The sequence below is a fragment of the Bombina bombina genome, chromosome 2, assembly GCF_027579735.1.
Source record: "Bombina bombina isolate aBomBom1 chromosome 2, aBomBom1.pri, whole genome shotgun sequence".
Taxonomy (NCBI): Eukaryota; Metazoa; Chordata; class Amphibia; order Anura; family Bombinatoridae; genus Bombina; species Bombina bombina.
The window spans coordinates 382,036,621-382,055,505 of NC_069500.1; the positions used below are offsets into that span (position 1 = coordinate 382,036,621).

Genomic DNA, 18,885 nt, shown 5'->3' on the forward strand with positions numbered 1-18,885 from the left:
CTAAATACCGGAGTTAGAAAAATCCCATTGAAAAGATAGGATACGCAATTGACGTAAGGGGATCTGCGGTATGGAAAAGTCGTGGCTGAAAAGTGAGCGTTAGACCCTTTTTTGAGTGACTCAAAATACCGGAGGTAGCCTAAAACCAGCGTTAGGAGCCTCTAACGCTGGTTTTCACGGCTAACGCCAAACTCCAAATCTAGGCCTTTGTTTCTAAATCTATTAAGAAGGCTATGTCTGTTATTCCTCCTTCCAGTAAACGTAAAAGGTCTTTTAAAATTTCTAATTTTTCAGATGAATTTTTAAATGAACATCATCATTCTGATTCTGTTTCTGATAATGATTTTTCTGGTTCAGAGGATTCTGTTTCAGAGGTTGATACTGATAAATCTTCATATTTATTTAAAATGGAATTTATTCGCTCTTTACTTAAAGAAGTCTTAATTGCATTAGAAATAGAGGAATCTGGTCCTCTTGATACTAAATCTAAACGTTTGAATACGGTTTTTAAACCTCCTGTAGTTATTCCGGAGTTTTTCCCCTTCCCCCTACCAGTTTGTTGCTCTGCTGTTTGGCCTAGCAACAGCTCCCAGGATTTTTACAAAAGTTCTTGGTGCCCTTCTATCTGTAATCAGAGAACAGGGTATTGTGGTATTTCCTTATTTGGACGATATCTTGGTACTTGCTCAGTCTTCACATTCTGCAGAATCTCATACGAATCAACTTGTGTCGTTTCTTCAAAGACATGGTTGGAGGATCAATTTACCAAAGAGTTCATTGATTCCTCAGACAAAGGTAACCTTTTTGGGTTTTCAAATAGATTCAGTGTCCATGACCTTGTCTCTAACAGAAAAGAGACGTCTGAAATTGGTTTCAGCTTGTCGAAACCTTCAGTCTCAATCATTCCCTTCGGTAGCCTTATGCATGGAAATTCTAGGTCTTATGACTGCTGCATCAGAGGCGATCCCCTTTGCTCGTTTTCACATGCAACCTCTTCAGCTCTGTATGCTGAACCAGTGGTGCAGGGATTATACAAAGATATCACAATTAATATCTTTAAAACCGATTGTATGACACTCTCTGACGTGGTGGACAGACCACCTTCGTTTAGTTCAGGGGGCTTCTTTTGTTCTTCCGACCTGGACTGTGATCTCAACAGATGCAAGTCTGACAGGTTGGGGAGCTGTATGGGGGTCTCTGACAGCACAAGGGGTTTGGGAATCTCAGGAGGCGAGATTACCAATCAACATTTTGGAACTCTGTGCGATTTTCAGAGCTCTTCAGTCGTGGCCTCTTCTAAAGAGAGAGTCGTTCATTTGTTTTCAGATGGACAATGTCACAACCGTGGCATATGTCAATCATCAAGGAGGGACTCACAGTCCTCTGGCTATGAAAGAAGTATCTCGAATACTTGTATGGGCGGAATCCAGCTCCTGTCTAATTTCTGCGGTTCATATCCCAGGTATAGACAATTGTGAAGCGGATTATCTCAGTCGCTAAACATTACATCCGGGCGAATGGTCTCTTCACCCAGAGGTATTTCGTCAGATTGTTCAAATGTGGGGACTTCCAGAAATAGATCTGATGGCTTCCCAGGTATCTGTCCAGATCCAGGGATCCTCAGGCGGAAGCAGTGGATGCATTGTCACTTCCTTGGAAGTATCATTCTGCCTATATCTTTCCGCCTCTAGTTCTTCTTCCAAGAGTAATTTCCAAGATTCTAAAGGAGCGTTCGTTTGTTCTGCTGGTGGCTCCAGCATGGCCTCACAGGTTTTGGTATGCGGATCTTGTCCGGATGGCTACTTGCCAACCGTGGACTCTTCCGTTAAGACCAGACCTTCTATCGCAAGGCCCTTTTTTCCATCAGGATCTCAAATCCTTAAATTTGAAGGTATGGAGATTGAAGGCTTGATTCTCAGTCATAGAGGTTTCTCTGACTCCGTAATTAATACTATGTTACAGGCTCGTAAATCTGTATCTAGGAAGATATATTATCGAGTCTGGAAGGCTTACATTTCTTGGTGTTCTTCTCATCATTTTTCTTGGCATTCTTTTAGAATTCCTAGAATTTTACAGTTTCTTCAGGATGGTTTGGATAAAGGTTTGTCGGCAAGTTCCTTGAAAGGACAAATCTCTGCTCTTTCTGTTCTTTTTCCCAGAAAGATTGCTAATCTTCCTGATATTCATTGTTTTGTACAGGCTTTGGTTCGTATAAAACCTGTCATTAAGTCAATTTCTCCTCCTTGGAGTTTGAATTTGGTTCTGGGGGCTCTTCAAGCTCCTCCGTTTGAACCTATGCATTCGCTGGATATTAAATTACTTTCTTGGAAAGTTTTGTTTCTTTTGGCCATCTCTTCTGCTAGAAGAGTTTCTGAATTATCTGCTCTTTCTTGTGAGTCTCCTTTTCTGATTTTTCATCAGGATAAGGCGGTGTTGCGAACTTCATTTAAATTTTTACCTAAGGTTGTGAATTCTAACAACATTAGTAGAGAAATTGTGGTTCCTTCATTGTGTCCTAATCCTAAGAATTCTAAGGAAAGATCGTTGCATTCTTTGGATGTAGTCAGAGCTTTGAAATATTATGTTGAAGCTACTAAAGATTTCCGAAAGACTTCTAGTCTATTTGTTATCTTTTCTGGTTCTAGGAAAGGTCAGAAGGCTTCTGCCATTTCTTTGGCATCTTGGTTAAAGTCTTTGATTCATCATGATTATGTTGAGTCGGGTAGAACTCCGCCTCAAAGGATTACAGCTCATTCGACTAGGTCAGTCTCTACTTCCTGGGCATTTAGGAATGAATCTTCGGTTGATCAGATTTGCAAAGCAGCAACTTGGTCTTCTTTGCATACTTTTACTAAATTCTACCATTTTGATGTGTTTTCTTCTTCTGAAGCAGTCTTTGGTAGAAAAGTACTTCAGGCAGCTGTTTCAGTTTGATTCTTCTGCTTATAATTTCGTTTTTTTTCATTATAAGATTTAAACTTTGTTTGGGGTGTGGATTATTTTTCAGCAGAATTGGCTGTCTTTATTTTATCCCTCCCTCTCTAGTGACTCTTGCATGGAAGATCCACATTTGGGTATTCATTATCCCATACGTCACTAGCTCATGGACTCTTGCTAATTACATGAAAGAAAACATAATTTATGTAAGAACTTACCTGATAAATTCATTTCTTTCATATTAGCAAGAGTCCATGAGGCCCACCCTTTTTTGAGGTGGTTATGATTTTTTTGTATAAAGCAGAATTATTCCAATTCCTTATTCTTTATGCTTTCGCACTTTTTTCTTATCACCCCACTTCTTGGCTATTCGTTAAACTGATTTGTGGGTGTGGTGAGGGGTGTATTTATAGGCATTTTGAGGTTTTGGAAACTTTGCCCCTCCTGGTAGGAATGTATATCCCATACGTCACTAGCTCATGGACTCTTGCTAATATGAAAGAAATGAATTTATCAGGTAAGTTCTTACATAACTTATGTTTTTTTTAATCTCAAATCGACAATATGCCTTTTATCACCTTGTATATAAAATACCATAGGTCATACAATACAACATCAGTATACCCTTTATGCCTTATATTGATAGGGTGAAATAGTAGCACTTTCAATTAAAATTAGTAGGTCACTCATTTTAAAGGGATATGAAACTCAAACATTTTTGTGTGTGATTTAGACAGAGCATACATGTTTAAAAAAATGTTTTCAATTTACTTCTATTATCATATTTGCATTGTTCCCAACTTACCATTGTATTCTTAGTAAAAGAGGTACCAAGGTAGGTGCATGGAGCACTATATGGCAGGAAATAGTGCTGCCATATAGTGCTCTTGCAAATGGATATCATTCTTGCAAAACTGCTGCCATATATTGCTCTAGACACATGCACGCTCTTGCGCTTACAACCCTGCTTTTCAACAAAAAATACCACAAGAAAAATTGATAATAGAAGTAAAAATGTATTTAAAATTGCATACGCTATCTGAATCATAGAAGAAAAATTTGCGGGATACATGTCCCTTTAATGTATAAAGTCACTCTAATCATAATTTTAACTCTAATTTTAAGGCCTAAAAACCGATTAGAGGTGAGAACTGCTGGTGTACGCATTAAAAAACAATAAAATGAAACCAAGACGCACTAATGCATACCTGTGTTAATACATCAAACCCACTGTATTGTACACTTTTGTTCAGTGAGCCAGACATCTATACAAAATAATTAAAGGGAAATGATACCCAAATGATGAAACACTTGAAAGTGATGCAGCATAGCTGTAAAAAGCTGACTAGAAAATATCACCTGAACATCTCTATGTAAAAAAGAAAAATATTTTACCTCACACTGTCCTAAGTATTCACCTCCCATTCCAAAGGACTTTAAGCAGCAAATCAGTATGTCTGTCCCGAGACCTGCAATGGAGTGAGCCTCATGCACACTTATGTTCTAAGTATTCACCCCCCATTGCAAAGGACTTTAAGCAGCAAATCAGTATGTCTGTCCCGAGACCTGCAATGGAGTGAGCCTCATGCACACTTATGTTATTTCCCTATTCAGTTTACTATGAAATCTCATGAGAGTTAAAGGGACATAATACTCATATGCTAAATCACTTGAAACTGATGCAGTATAACTGTAAAAAGCTGACAGGAAAATATCACCTGAGCATCTCTATGTAAAAAAGGAAGATATTTTACCTCACAATTTCCTCAGCTCAGCAGAGTAAGTTCTGTGTAAAAAGTTATACTCAGCTGCTCCCAGCTGCAGGTAAACAAATTTAAAAAAATGAAGAAATGAACAGCAGCCAATCAGCATCAGCAGTGCTGAGGTCATGAACTCTTACTGTGATCTCATGAGATTTGACTTAACTCTCATGAGATTTCATAGTAAGCTTCCTTTACCTGATTGGTGAAATAATATGAGAGTGCACAATGCTAGTCCCTTCAGACGTCCCAGGACAAACACACTAAAATGCTGCTTAGAAATCCTGCTGCTTAGAAATCCTTTACAATGGGAGGTGGCTACTGAGGAACTTTTGAGGTAAAATATCTTTCTTTTTTACATAGAGATGTTCAGGTGATATTTTCTAATCAGCTTTTTACAGCTATGCTGCATCACTTTCAAGTGTTTAAACATTTGGGTATTATGGCCCTTTAAGTGAAATTTGATGAGATCATTTTAAAAGAGTTCATGGCCTCAGCACTGCTGATGCTGATTGGCTGCTGTTCATATTTTAGTTTTTACCTGCAGCTGGGCAGTAACTGAAAGATAACTTTTTAACACAGCACTTACTCTGGTGAGCTGAGGATGTTGTGAGGTAAAATATCTTCTTTTTTTACATAGAGATGCTCAGGTGATATTTTCTGGTCAGCTTTTTACAGGTATGCTACATCACTTTCAAGTGATTTAACATATGAGTAGTATGTCCCTTTAAGCTAAAGGAACAAAGTAAGTTAAAAACTGGACTTACTGACTGGACTTTAAAATTAACATAAAAAAGCAATTACTTTGGTAAAACTAAACATTATCTTGCTAATTGAATATATAGAAAAGGAAACAATTTTAATGGAAAAGTTGCTCTCATAATTTACATAAAAACAAACCTCTTATTTGAAAAAAAGATGAAGTAAAATTTAAAGAGACCTTCCAGTCAACATTTAAATGCATATAGACGGATTAGATCTTTGAATAAAAACATATTTGCAATATACATGTTTTGGCAAAAACGCTTCCAGTAAAAGTTAGCACTGTGTTAGTGTAGTGTAGTGTAAAGCATAGCTAGATATGCTTAGTGCATCAGAATTTAAAATAGTACAGCTGCTCAGAGTGCCAGTGGGGCTTGTGTTATGTCAGCAATTATCAGTCATTACCAGATGGTACAAGCACTTTAGGCTTTCTGAGCAAGTGCTGTGTTTAAAATGCTGGTGCATGGTGCATACTTAAATACACTTTGGAAAAGCTATAGCTTTTATTAGAAGCATTTTTGCTAATACATGTATATTACATAAATTCTTCTATTCTAAACTGAAATACATCCATGTGGATTCCAATTTAGGCTGGAATGTCGATTTAATAAAGCTAATAGAGAAGGCAGTTTTGTTTTCTTAATTATTTAAAAGTAGTACATTACTAAGTTACAAAAGCAATGTAAGGCTTTCCACCCAAAAGTGGTTGCTTATATAGTTTAGAGGTGTGGATCTTGCGACCAGTTTATATGGTCTGTTTTTAGGGATAGAGAGAGAGGGAAATACTTTTACCCTTATCAATGACAATGATTTTCAGCATTGTCTAGCAGCAAAGAGGTTAATTATTCACTTTCCTAGAAAATGAACATGTTAAGTATATTTACAATTCACTGTATTACATAAATGGTTTACTGCAAATAGAATAACTGTGTGGCTGTTAAAACCTATTTGAAAACCATTTAAAGTTGCTAATAGCTTTGCATCACTTCACCATAACTACTTCAGTATTTTAACCCATTAAAAAAAAGACTTCGCTTGCAGCTTTTTAACTTATTTTTTACCTTTTCTAATTCAACAGCTTTGTGGTCCTTTTCAAATAACACTTCTGTTTGCATGTTTTTTAATTGTTAAACATTTTGAGAATACTTTGTTTAAGTGTTAATAAACATGCTTTGTGATTTAATATAAAGGTAAAAATATAGATCTGATGACACTTTCAAACTACAAAACTGATATTCAACTTAAAATGCAATCATCAGAATGTTAATTTATAACTGCAATAAAATATTTGTCTATTAAAAAAAAAAAAAGGATTAAAAAAAATGATATTGTTAATTGCATACCTCATTTAATGATTATCAGCTAGATTACGAGTTTTCAGCGTTATAGGGAAATTAACGACCGCCACAAAAGCGGCGTTATTTCACCTCCCTATAGCGCTGCTATTACAAGTTTTGAAAAAGCAGGCTTGTGTGTGCGATATGGTGGCGTTGAGCTCAATACCGCACCGAAATACAAGCGCTGCTATGACGTGCTTGTGCACGATTTCCCCATAGACATCAATGGGGAGAGCTGGCAAAAAAAGAAGCCTAACACCTGCGATCGCGGAAACAAAATGCAGCCCCATTGATGTCTATGGGGAAAGAAAAAGTTATGTTTAAACCTAACGCCCTAACATAAAAACCACTTCTAAACATCACTAATCTGCCGCCCCTGACATCTCCGCCACCTACATAATGTTATTAACCCCTAATTTGCCGTCCTTAACATCGCAGCCACCTAAATAAAAATATTAACCGCTAATCTGCCACCCTTAACATCGCCGCCACCAACATTACAGTTATTAATCCCTAATCTGCCGCCCCCAATGTCAGCGCCACTATACTAAAGTTATTAACCCCTAAATCACTGGACTCCAACATCACTAACACTAAATAAATATATTAACCTCTAAACCTAACCCTAACGTAACCCTAACCTAAGCATAACCCTAACCCTAATGTAACCCTAAGCCTAAATCTAACCCTAACACCCCCTAACTTAAATATAATTAAAATAAATCTAAATAAACCTTACAATTATTAACAAAATAATTCCTATTTAAAACTAAATACAAACTTACCTGTAAAAAAAAACATAAGCTAGCTACAATATAACTAATAGTTATATTGTAGCTACCTTAGGTTTTATTTTTATTTCACAGCTAAGTTTGTATTTATTTTAACTAGGTAGACTAGTTAGTAAATAGTTATTAACTATTTAATAACTACCTAGCTAAAATAAATACAAAGTTACCTGTAAAATAAAACCTAACCTGCCTTACACTAAAAACTATAATATCAACAGTGCAAAGCGTGTTTAGAAAATAGAGAGTCCCCGAGTGCTCAAAGCGTATATCAGAGCACACAATTATGGGGATATTCAGGTCCCAATAAACGATGTGCCAGTCTTGGACCAGAAGTCAGTGTTATGAAAAGTCACTCAGGTAGAAACAAAGCTCGTTGTCCCAGGGGGAAAGTAAAGTCCCAAAATATCAAGGTATGTCCCAGAGCCTAGTAGTCATGGGTGGCAATATGTGGTCACAGTATTTCGTCTACGATCAACTCTTACCCTCCACTATGCTGGTGGGGTGCCTGGGGACACTTCTGTACTTCTCCACGAATAGGCGATGAAACCCTTCCGGGGGGGTACAGTCTGTGTTTCCCTTCTCGGCGTGCCGCAGAGAGATCCGACGTGGAGACGTTTCCTGGTGCGTCACCCATGACGTTGCTAGGTTAAACCAAGTGGTGTATCCTGGGGGGGATCCGTGAGGACAAAAGACCGGCTCTGTGTCCCACGAGTGACTTAGCAAGTGAAAGGTGCAATAAAGCGGTAAACCCAGCCGCTAAGGAACACAAAGTCAAAAAAGAAGATGCACCAATAGAACATAGTTTCTGCTGTAGTAAATAAAGTTTATTGTACAATCCAATAGTTAGGTACAAACAAGGTCACAGTGGAAAAACGCCTGACGCGTTTTTCCAAAAATATTAACCGCTAATCTGCCACCCTTAACATCGCCGCCACCAACGTTACAGTTATTAACCCCTAATCTGCCGCCCCCAATGTCAGCGCCACTATACTAAATTTATTAACCCCTAAATCACTGGACTCCAACATCACTAACACTAAATAAATATATTAACCTCTAAACCTAACCCTAACGTAACCCTAACCTAAGCATAACCCTAACCCTAATGTAACCCTAAGCCTAAATCTAACCCTAACACCCCCTAACTTAAATATAATTAAAATAAATCTAATTAAACCTTACAATTATTAACAAAATAATTCCTATTTAAAACTAAATACAAACTTACCTGTAAAATAAAACATAAGCTAGCTACAATATAACTAATAGTTATATTGTAGCTACCTTAGGTTTTATTTTTATTTCACAGCTAAGTTTGTATTTATTTTAACTAGGTAGGACTAGTTAGTAAATAGTTATTAACTATTTAATAACTACCTAGCTAAAATAAATACAAAGTTACCTGTAAAATAAAACCTAACCTGCCTTACACTAAAAACTAACATTACAATAAAATATAATTAATTAAATTATTAAAATACAATTTTCTAAATTACCAAAAAATAAAAAACGAAATTATCAAAAATAAAAATGAATTACTAATCTAATAGCCCTATCAAAATAAAAAAGCCCCCCCAAAATAAAAAAAAACCCTAGCCTACACTAAAATCCCAATGTCCCTTAAAAGGACCTTTTGTGGAGCATTGCCCCAAAGAAATCAGCTCTTTTACCTGTAAAAGAAAAATACAAACACCCCCCAACAGTAAACCCCACCACCCAACCCAACACCCCCAAATAAAAACCTGTCTAAATAAACCTAAGCTAACCATTGCCCTGAAAAGGGCATTTGGATGGGCATTAACCTTAAAAGGGCATTTAGCGCTTTTACATTGCCCAAACCCTAAGCTAAAAAAAACCCCACCCAAAAAACCCTTAAAAATACCTAACACTAACCCCCGACAATCCACTTACAGTTATCGAAGTCTGGACATCCATCCTCATCCCGCCAGTGAAGTCATCATCCAGGCGGCAAGAAGTCTTCATCTGGGCAGCCTCTTTCATCTTCATCCAGCCGGCGAAGTCTTCATCCAGACGTTAGGTTAGGGGTTAGTGTTAGGTATTTTTAATGGTTTTTTGGGTGGGTTCTTTTTTTAGGTTATGGTTTGGTCAATGTAAAAGAGCTAAATGCCCTTTTAATGGCAATGCCCATCCAAATGCCCTTTTCAGGGCAATGGTTAGCTTATTAGGTTTATTTAGATAGGTTTTTATTTGGGGGGGTTGGTTGGTTGGGTGGTGGATTTTACTGTTGGGGGTGTTTTTTTTTTTTTTTTACAGGTAAAAGAGCTGATTTCTTTGGGGCAATGCCCAACAAAAGGCCCTTTTAAGGGCCATTGGCAGTTTAGTGTAGGCTAGGGTTTTTTATTTTGGGGCGGGCTTTTTTATTTTGATAGGGCTATTAGATTAGGAGTAATTAGTTTTTATTTTTGATAATTTAGTTTTTTATTTTTTGTAATTTAGAAAATTGTATTTTAATAATTTAATTTTATTTTATTGTAATGTTAGTTTTTAGTGTAAGGCAGGTTAGGTTTTATTTTACAGGTAACTTTGTATTTATTTTAGCTAGGTAGCTATTAAATAGTTAATAACTATTTACTAACTAGTCTACCTAGTTAAAATAAATACAAGTTTGTATATTAGTTTTAAATAGGAATTATTTAGTTAATAATTGTAAGGTTTATTTAGCTTTATTTTAATTATATTTAAGTTAGGGGGTGTTAGGGTTAGGGTTAAGGGTTAATATAATTATGTAGAGTTAGTGATGTGGGAGATCAGAGGTTTAGGGGTTAATAATTTATTTTAGTATATTACTGAGTCATTACCACACTGAATAAAGCTACGATGCATTATGCTAGGGCCCAGAGAAGGCAAGGGGGGAAAACTTCTTCTCTAAAAGAGTGAGTTAGAGTTCAAAATAAATGGTAACATATAAATATCTAGGGAAATAACAGAAGAGTTCACACACATTACATTAAGATGCACATATTTCTCAAGTCCATAAGTCAGCTAAAGCATTAGGAGGAAGTTTGTTAATTAGTGATCTCATAGTAACTGAACACATCACCAAGGTTTTGTCATATACATGATGATCATCCTCAACAAGATATAAAAGTTTCATGCTGCTCCATGGGTAAACAACATTAGTACAGCAATTATTACGCCTCTAAACAAGAACAAATAACAGGGATAGAGATAACACACATTGTTAGGCATTTAAGCAGTTACACAATTATCATTAGATCTCCACTAGCCCTAGACATACCATATAAAGCAAAGGGGGTCAGTCGCGCAGACTGAGGAGAAAGCTTAAATGCTGCTGCAACAGGCAGCTCCTCTTGTTTTGGTACAGATTAATTTGATTGCATCGGATGACCCCCACTGCTATCTCTCTATCAAATGTGTGAGCGTGTTATAGTACATATACATGGAAAACAAATATACGCCTACAAGCATTTCTCTTTCAACCATTCAGTGGGATTTAGTGCTAAAACCTAACATACATTTAATATGGAGCTGTGGGGAAGTTACACTCGTGTGCTCTGCAATACATTTTTATTTCCCCTCCTGCATTCTAATGTCTAAGACCAGGACCTGCCTCATTCGCAGTGTAATATAGCGATTAGACATTGCCATCCAGTAACAGACAAATAATTAGATCCTCCAATGAATCCATAGTGCCTGGAAAATATGGAGCTATCCAGTAATCCTAACAGACAGCTATGATGTATTAACATTATATAGCTATGTACATATGCTTAACTGTTTAAGGTAAAAGCAAAAAGTAAGGTGCTGTCCTGGAAAAGTATCACACAATAATAAAAGATGGCAACTGGTTCTGAATATATAGCTGTGTCTACAGAGCAAATAACACCCCTCTAAGACGTGATGAAAACTGGGAAAATTAGAAAGTTATATACTTTATGTCCTCATCAGAATTTGCATACATGTTCCCCAAGTCCTACGCCTTCAACAGAGCCTTTAGGTAAAGTCCCAGGCCCAAAGGCCGTCATTCATAAAGTATGAGCATAATTATTTAGGATATATATCCTTGTCCTGTCATCTGGAGCCGGGAGAACAACATGAGAGCAGTCTAAGGACTTCATATAGAAAGTATATATACCAGACAGACGGTGCCCCGGCTTTAGCATTTTGTAATATTGGGAGTGGGTGCATAGAAGCAGGAGGCAGTCCTCGGTTGGGGATCTGGCAATATGCCTTCATTAATACTTTGGATGGTAATCCACAGTGCAAAGGAAGCCTCTGGGTAAGAAGCTCGCAGCAACATTATCTCTCACAGTGCCGACAATATTGCTCCACCACGCATAGGTGCTGGATGTAGAGACAGCTAACCCCACTTGCATACGAGCAAACCCATCGACCTTCAGGCGGGACCGGACCATCTGAACAACCTCAGGAGGGTAATGGCTCCCAGACCGGAGTCCCCAGAGATTTTGATAGCGGTCCCAGCAGGGTACGTACATGTCTCTGGAGGCAGCAAAGGGGTAGCAGAGTCCCATTCTGTGGTCCGCTCCCGCCGGTGTCAGCAATGGAGTCTCCGGCCGGGGCCTTGTAAGGGCCGTGTTATCTAGTTGCTCCAGTACTGCACCATGTTCCTCAGCAGTGGAAGCGCTACACATTTGCGCCGCTTGGATTTTGACCACGAAAGCATCGAGCCTGTCGCAGATCTTTCTCCCGTGTTCCTCCAGCAAAGCTCTAATGCTGGTATACAGGGCCTGTGTCTCCATGTCGGGCAGCAACACACTCCTCCCCTCACAATGGCGGGTCACCATGCGGCAGGGAGCCTCTCTACAGTTCTTCAGCTCAATATTGTATAGGCGATCTCCAATTCTTTATCCACATATCTCAGGGTTCTTGTTGTGTTTTTGCCCCTAGGCATTAGCAGAGCATGATAAATATACAGAGTAAAATGACATTTTACAGAGATTAGGTCAGGAGCTCCTGAATAGTGCGACCTGTAGCTTTGGCGGCTAGCTCCGCCCCCCCTAAATAACATGTTTAACAATCACTTTGACTATGTCTATTTTGCTCCTGTGAAGGACTAAAAAAAAAACCTGGAAAACCCCCTTAAAAAATCTTGAAACACCCGTTTCTTATAATTTTTCAGGTGTACTAGATTTTATGGTTATTTCGTAGGTGGAAGTTGGTAAACAAAGTATAAGTTTGTTTTATGTTTCATCTAATCTTCTGCATGATTTAAATGCATACATCTCCCTCCACTGGATCTGATGTTTTAAAAAAATCATGTGCAACTGATCTTGCTTCTCCATAGAAGTACATTAACTCTACTAGCAAGTTTCAGTTTCTGTTCTCTTTTTTTCTCAAACGTCTTATTAGGTGCCAAATAAGACGTCTTCTTGATATCTATGATTTGTGGTGATGAGGAAGACTAAGTTTTGGGTAATTATTTAATTAAGGGTGGAAATCCAAGAGAGACATAGTACATAAAATACATCTATTGAAATACATGTGATTAAATCATATGACACAGCCAAACAAATAAAATAAATTACATAAAATAATTTAGGAAAACAACATAACACAAATATTAGAAACACAATGGATGCCTCTCACTTTACCTGTAATGTTGTCATTCCAATTTCTTGTCCACTTAATATCTGTCCTTGAAGTTTAACCACTTTAGGTTCATCCATCTGGATAAATTCACTAATCAAATCTGTTATATCAACTTGCCAGTCGGGTCCCAGTAAGTAGGTGAGCTGACCAGCCATGTGACGGGACTCGGCTATGAACTGGGTAAGGACTCTCAATATGGCATGTTGGTACTGAAGGGTGCAGCCTCTTCCCTTTCTTTCATCATCATCTTCATCATCACTGTCTCTAGCTTGTCTGGAAGAATATTTAAGAAAATCATTTTGTTATTATAAAAAAGTCATCCTTGCTGAACATTATTAGTTAGTAAATCATCAGAGGCCTATTCCATAAATATAGCAGGACAGCAATGTTTGTGAAAACCTCTGTCAGCAAAAAGACCTACTTTTGTAGGGGTAACTCCTGCAAACTTGTTGAGAATAGTAAGCAACCATGGAAATCATGATGTGATTAATTTAACGTGCAGTAAAGAGAAATACACAGCTGAATTCATGGGTGCCAATGTTCTTTAGAGTCTTAAGGTTATTGGCAGTTCAGGCATACAATATGAGGGTTACCCATTTTAAATCCTTTAACTTGTTAATCAGACTAAAGGTTCATGTAGATTTATGATGTGTGTGATAGCATAACTTGGGACACAGGAAGTCAAATAAATCTGCCAGTGATTCTGGGAATTACAGTCATACTTATAGGGACACTAAACTCAAAATTGTTCTTTTATGATTCATGTAGAGAATACAGTGTTAAAAAATATTCCAATTTACTTCTATTATCAAATTTGTTTCATTCTTTAGATAGCTTTTTTTGAAGAAATAGCTATGTACATGGGTGAGCCAATCACACGAGGCATTTATGTGCAGCCACCAATCAGCAGCTACTGAGCTTTTCAGCAAAGGATATCAATAGAATGAAGCAAATTAGATAATATAAATAAATTAGAAGTTGTTTAAAATTGCATGCTCTTTCTAAATCATGAATGAAAAAATCTGGGTTTCATGTCCCTTTAAGTAATATTATCCACTTACTTGAATATTGAAATGGTAGTGCTGTATACAAGTTTACAATTGCTTCTATTACTTAAAAGGGTGAAAAGCAGAAGGAGATCAGTTTAAAGAGGGCATTGATTGTTTATTAATAAACATAATTAAATAAAGACATCAATCAAATTATATAAGCCATTTAAACAATACATGTCTAAAACTGAATAAAGCTATTGAAAAGAGACTTGTATTAGCTGTGCAAACTATCTCTTCCCTGCTCCATAGAGTCAATCAAATAATGTTAAAACAATATACCAAAAATGTTGATTTATAATAGACAACTGAATATAGCCTATACCTGATGATATCCCAGATAGAGATGTATATTTTTTCTCTGCTCTTACAGCTAACTACTTTAAGTCAAAGGTCATATGTTGTTTTATAAATTGGTACATCATAATTTATTTTTATTCCTTCATTTACTTTACTTTTTATAGATGGGTCCTCAAAATGTTAGCTGTATATACTACTTGCAACTGTCAGAAAATTTAATATTGTTCTTGCAACAAGCAACTAAGGCCTAGATTACAAGTGGAGCGCTACTGATAGAGCAGGGTGCGCTATAAATATCGCAGAACCGCACTAAGATACGCATGAAATTTGGAATTACAAGTCCATGGAAAAACTGAATAACTAGAGAATGTTTCATGCAGCCGACATCCCCTTATGACTGCATTACACATCTTCATATTACTAATTGAAAGTTATGTATTGTCCAGAAAAAAGACCAATAATCCAATAGGAAATCTCCTGCAGTCTTCAACTCTACTTCCATGGGCAGTGTCTGTGGGGCAGTCCTGTTGTTCACGGCCATATTAGAGTACCAGGAACCATCAGCTGGAAAATAACTCAGGCTCAAACATAGCTCAAATCAGTAAACCAAACAAATCTTGCATACTGGTAAAGGGTATTTTATGTGGAACAACATGTGAATAAAGAACACATCTAATCTCTCAACTGCATTAAACAATATAGACATCATCTTAAAATGAGACCATTAAGGATCCTTGAATTGTAGCAATAGTTGACAGTAATTAATCAGCTGCTTGAAGATCAGCCAACCAACATCAGAGAGCCAATATCCTCACGGACCAATTGGTGAGCAAATCAAATCCTAATTTGCTTAGGTAGCAGCCAATGCAGGGGTGCCAGCCAATACGATAAGCACTTATAATCTATGAAATCTATGAAATTTAACACAGAGCTTGGCACTCATCAGCTCTCAACAGAATGATTGTCACAGATAGATGGATGGAAAAGGTAGTCAGTAACCATTTATTTGTAATACGATGTATGAGTTTCAAGACAACACACCCTGCACTATTGATTATGCTCCACTTCTAATCTAGCCCTTAGAGTGGAATGGCGCAGACACTTGGTCCCTCAAAATAATGTACCATATGTGAATTATACTCTAAGGGCCTGTTTCTCTAAAGCTCTACTCTCATACAAAGTGCTCTACAAAGTTACATAAAGTCTACCAGGTCTTTCTAAGAATTCTCTAAAGGGAAATTTTACCTTAAATGGACACAAACTTTGCAATATATTTTCATTATTTTATTCTGAAGCCCTTTACATGTAATTTAGTTCTTTAAAATTGATCAAATTATAATTTTCAGAACTTGAAATGCACCCTGCTGACTTTGCAAGGCTTACTCTGCTACACATCTGCCCCTAATTGGATTTATTACTCCAAGTAGGAAGACAGCACACCTGATATATGGGGCACGGAAGGTAACTTTCCAAGTCCAAATTATACTTCAAAATTCACACAGCTTCCAGCCTCCAAATATTATAAAATACCTTTATTTTTCAACTGGGTCCATATGTTAAAGCAAGCTGCGTTTCAGGCCTACAATAGGCCCTTAGTCATGTTTTCTCATGTTGTTTGCTTGTACCTATGGACCAAGTTGGAAAATAAAGGTCTTTTATCAAATTTGGAGGCTGGAAGCTGTGTGAATTTTAAAGCCTAATTTGATTTATAACATATCCACTGCAAAACAAAGTATTTTATGCTGACTTTATGACAGTGGATAGCCTTGCCTGCGGACTAAAGCCCTTATTGGCTCCACTAATTAAGGCAAATTGTGGGTGGAGTTTGGATATTGAAAAATAATTGTAGTAAAAAGTATCTTAATGTATTTTGAAAAATGAAAAATGTTAATACTTGGCTGATGTTACTCTATAGCAGAAGTTTTTAGGAAATCTAAACTGGAGCACAGGTGAAATAATCAGCTGATTAGTAAATATGGTTATTATCCTGCTCTCATCCAAGTCATCCTGAAAATTTGGTCTTTTAGGGAGGCCTGAGAACAGGTTTGAAACTCCAGACTCTTTTGCAACACAACAGAAATGTCTTGTAATTACAAGGTGTTTACTCTCTGCTAAGGGATGTAACCTACATTTCTATAGTGCTGACTAAACTTAGTAGTTGGAAAAGTATATCGAAAGTGTGATGTAAAAATTGCAACCTAAGTATATTTTAAAAATCATATTAATAATACACATTCAAATGTGTATTAAATGTATGCAGCAAAATGTGAATTGAAGCTATGCAGCAAATTTCTTATTTAAAGAACACTTGAAACATTTGTATCTAATGCAGATGGTGAAAATCATATTGAATGTTCAATTCAATTTAAAATACAAGTCAGTCCAAAAAGAAGAAAATTCAAAGCCTTCATTATTTTTTTATTTTGAAATTAATTTTGCAACCCTAGTGTGTGGGCTGAGCAGGGGTTTTGCTTAGATGTGTCTAAACTTTTCTTACAGGTTTCATTACATTCTCTAAGCATGTTATGCTTGCAGGTCTGCGTGTTTTTTCTTGTAAAATGTACTTTAAACAAGATTTTATTCTCTGTGTACTTTGATTACAATTTCTACAATTTACAATGTATTTTTTTAAACTGCTAATATTATTGAGTACTATATTGTAATGCATCTACCTGTAATACCAGGTGCTGCTTGGTCCTTCACAAGATTCCACCTTGGAACCTCATATCACAGATGGATCTTTTTAGATAATGTTGCCTGAGCAAAGTGCCTTAGAGATTTGAATCCAGAGTGTTAGCTGCCCATATGCTAATAAGGTTTAGAGAATACGTCCCAAAATCTACCTTCATAGATTCTACAACTAGCAAATTTGAAGTATAGAAAGTTTTTACAAATCACACCAACAACAATTTTACAAAGAAAGGGAGATTCAAAGTATTATGCACATGCCAATTATCATGTTAATCTCCCTATGACAGCATAGCAAGTTAGTTATAAGTGAGCACTGCACTGCCAGCACAGAGTAATGGGTAAATAAATTCATAAACATATATACAAAAATACAAAATGTTGATGTGTCACATAAATGTCCCATTGAATCCTCAAGATCCAACCCATGTGATGGCAGTAAGAGAAAGTTGTCTTAGAGCATTCAATTAATTGTGCACTTGACACTTTCTTATGAGAAAAAAATATGTTCAAGAAAATAGCAGGCGCGTATATACACCACAAATTATATTACTGCAATACACAAAATCCCAGTGTTAGAGAGATGTAGAAATAGGTAGCTCTATAATCTATATGTGATGGAAGAGTTTATCTCGCCACAATATATGGATAGACGCCACTGGCCTATTCCAAATTACTTGTTTTAATTCCTGTAGACTCATTGATCTTTTGTTGGACCTTCCCCTCAACTTCTGGATATATTTTTGTTATTTATGTCCCTCACACAGCAGTCTCAAGCAACATGTGTTAATTATATTATTCTAATAGGCAGGTCACAACTTTGGAGACTTTTAAGAATTCCTGCATGTCTGTAGATGTACTTATTGCTGGAGAAAGTTTGAATTCTAGGCTATACTTATGGAAGCTTGTATTGCTGGTTTTCAAGCATTTCTGGCACCCTTCATTTTCACTGAAAAGCAGATCAATTGAAACATATTTTGTCTACAGTGCTCACTGTTCGTGCTGCCCTGCTGGAACTGATAGATCATCCGTTACACTCTGTAGAACCTGGCAAGTACTTGACTGGGAATATCTTTGTGTCTAATGTGTTTTCAAAATTATGCACAGGGGCTATATTTCTATTAATTTAGTTTAATTTTTTTATATTCGTCTTCCTTTCCAACCTTTTGCTTCTGCCCACTTTTCCTGCTATACTTATTATGTGCAATGCTGACCGACAGTCATCAGTACTGTGAAATTTACACAATAAAGAAAATATATATATATTTTGCTGTTTCTCTCCAAATTTGTAGCTAAAATATTTTTATGTTCATTTTGTAAGGCATTTGTTGTGTTTTCAAACAAAAATATCTATTAACCCTTTAAGGACACAGCTTTCAGTTTGCTCAATTGTTTTATGACGGAAAAATTCCGTCATATGTCCTTAAGAGGTTAAAGAAATATTAAAAAATATATTTTTCTTTAGTTTTATTGGCTCTGATACTACTGTTTTCTATTGGCGTGTTATTTTGATCTTAAAGGACATTTAAACACTTTGAGAGGTAATATAAAATTATAAATCACATATATATATAATATATACTTGCATTAATTTATTTGTCCCCTTTTCCTGTAATTCCATTTTAAAATGGTGAACTTTTAATATCCAGTTAGAAATGGAAGTGCAGAA

The 18,885-nt window shown here is 36.5% G+C and overlaps 1 protein-coding gene across 1 annotated transcript in view; it reads right to left on the reverse strand.

The window, feature by feature from the left end:
* The window catches only part of LOC128646969 (transmembrane protein 132D-like), a gene marked incomplete at its 5' end in the record, with an annotated part of 1,609,960 nt that overhangs the window by 9,074 nt on the left and 1,582,001 nt on the right, over positions 1 to 18,885 (reverse strand). The window contains 1 exon segment of the mRNA XM_053699779.1: positions 13,182 to 13,452. Coding sequence (XP_053555754.1) covers positions 13,182 to 13,452 — 271 coding nt within the window.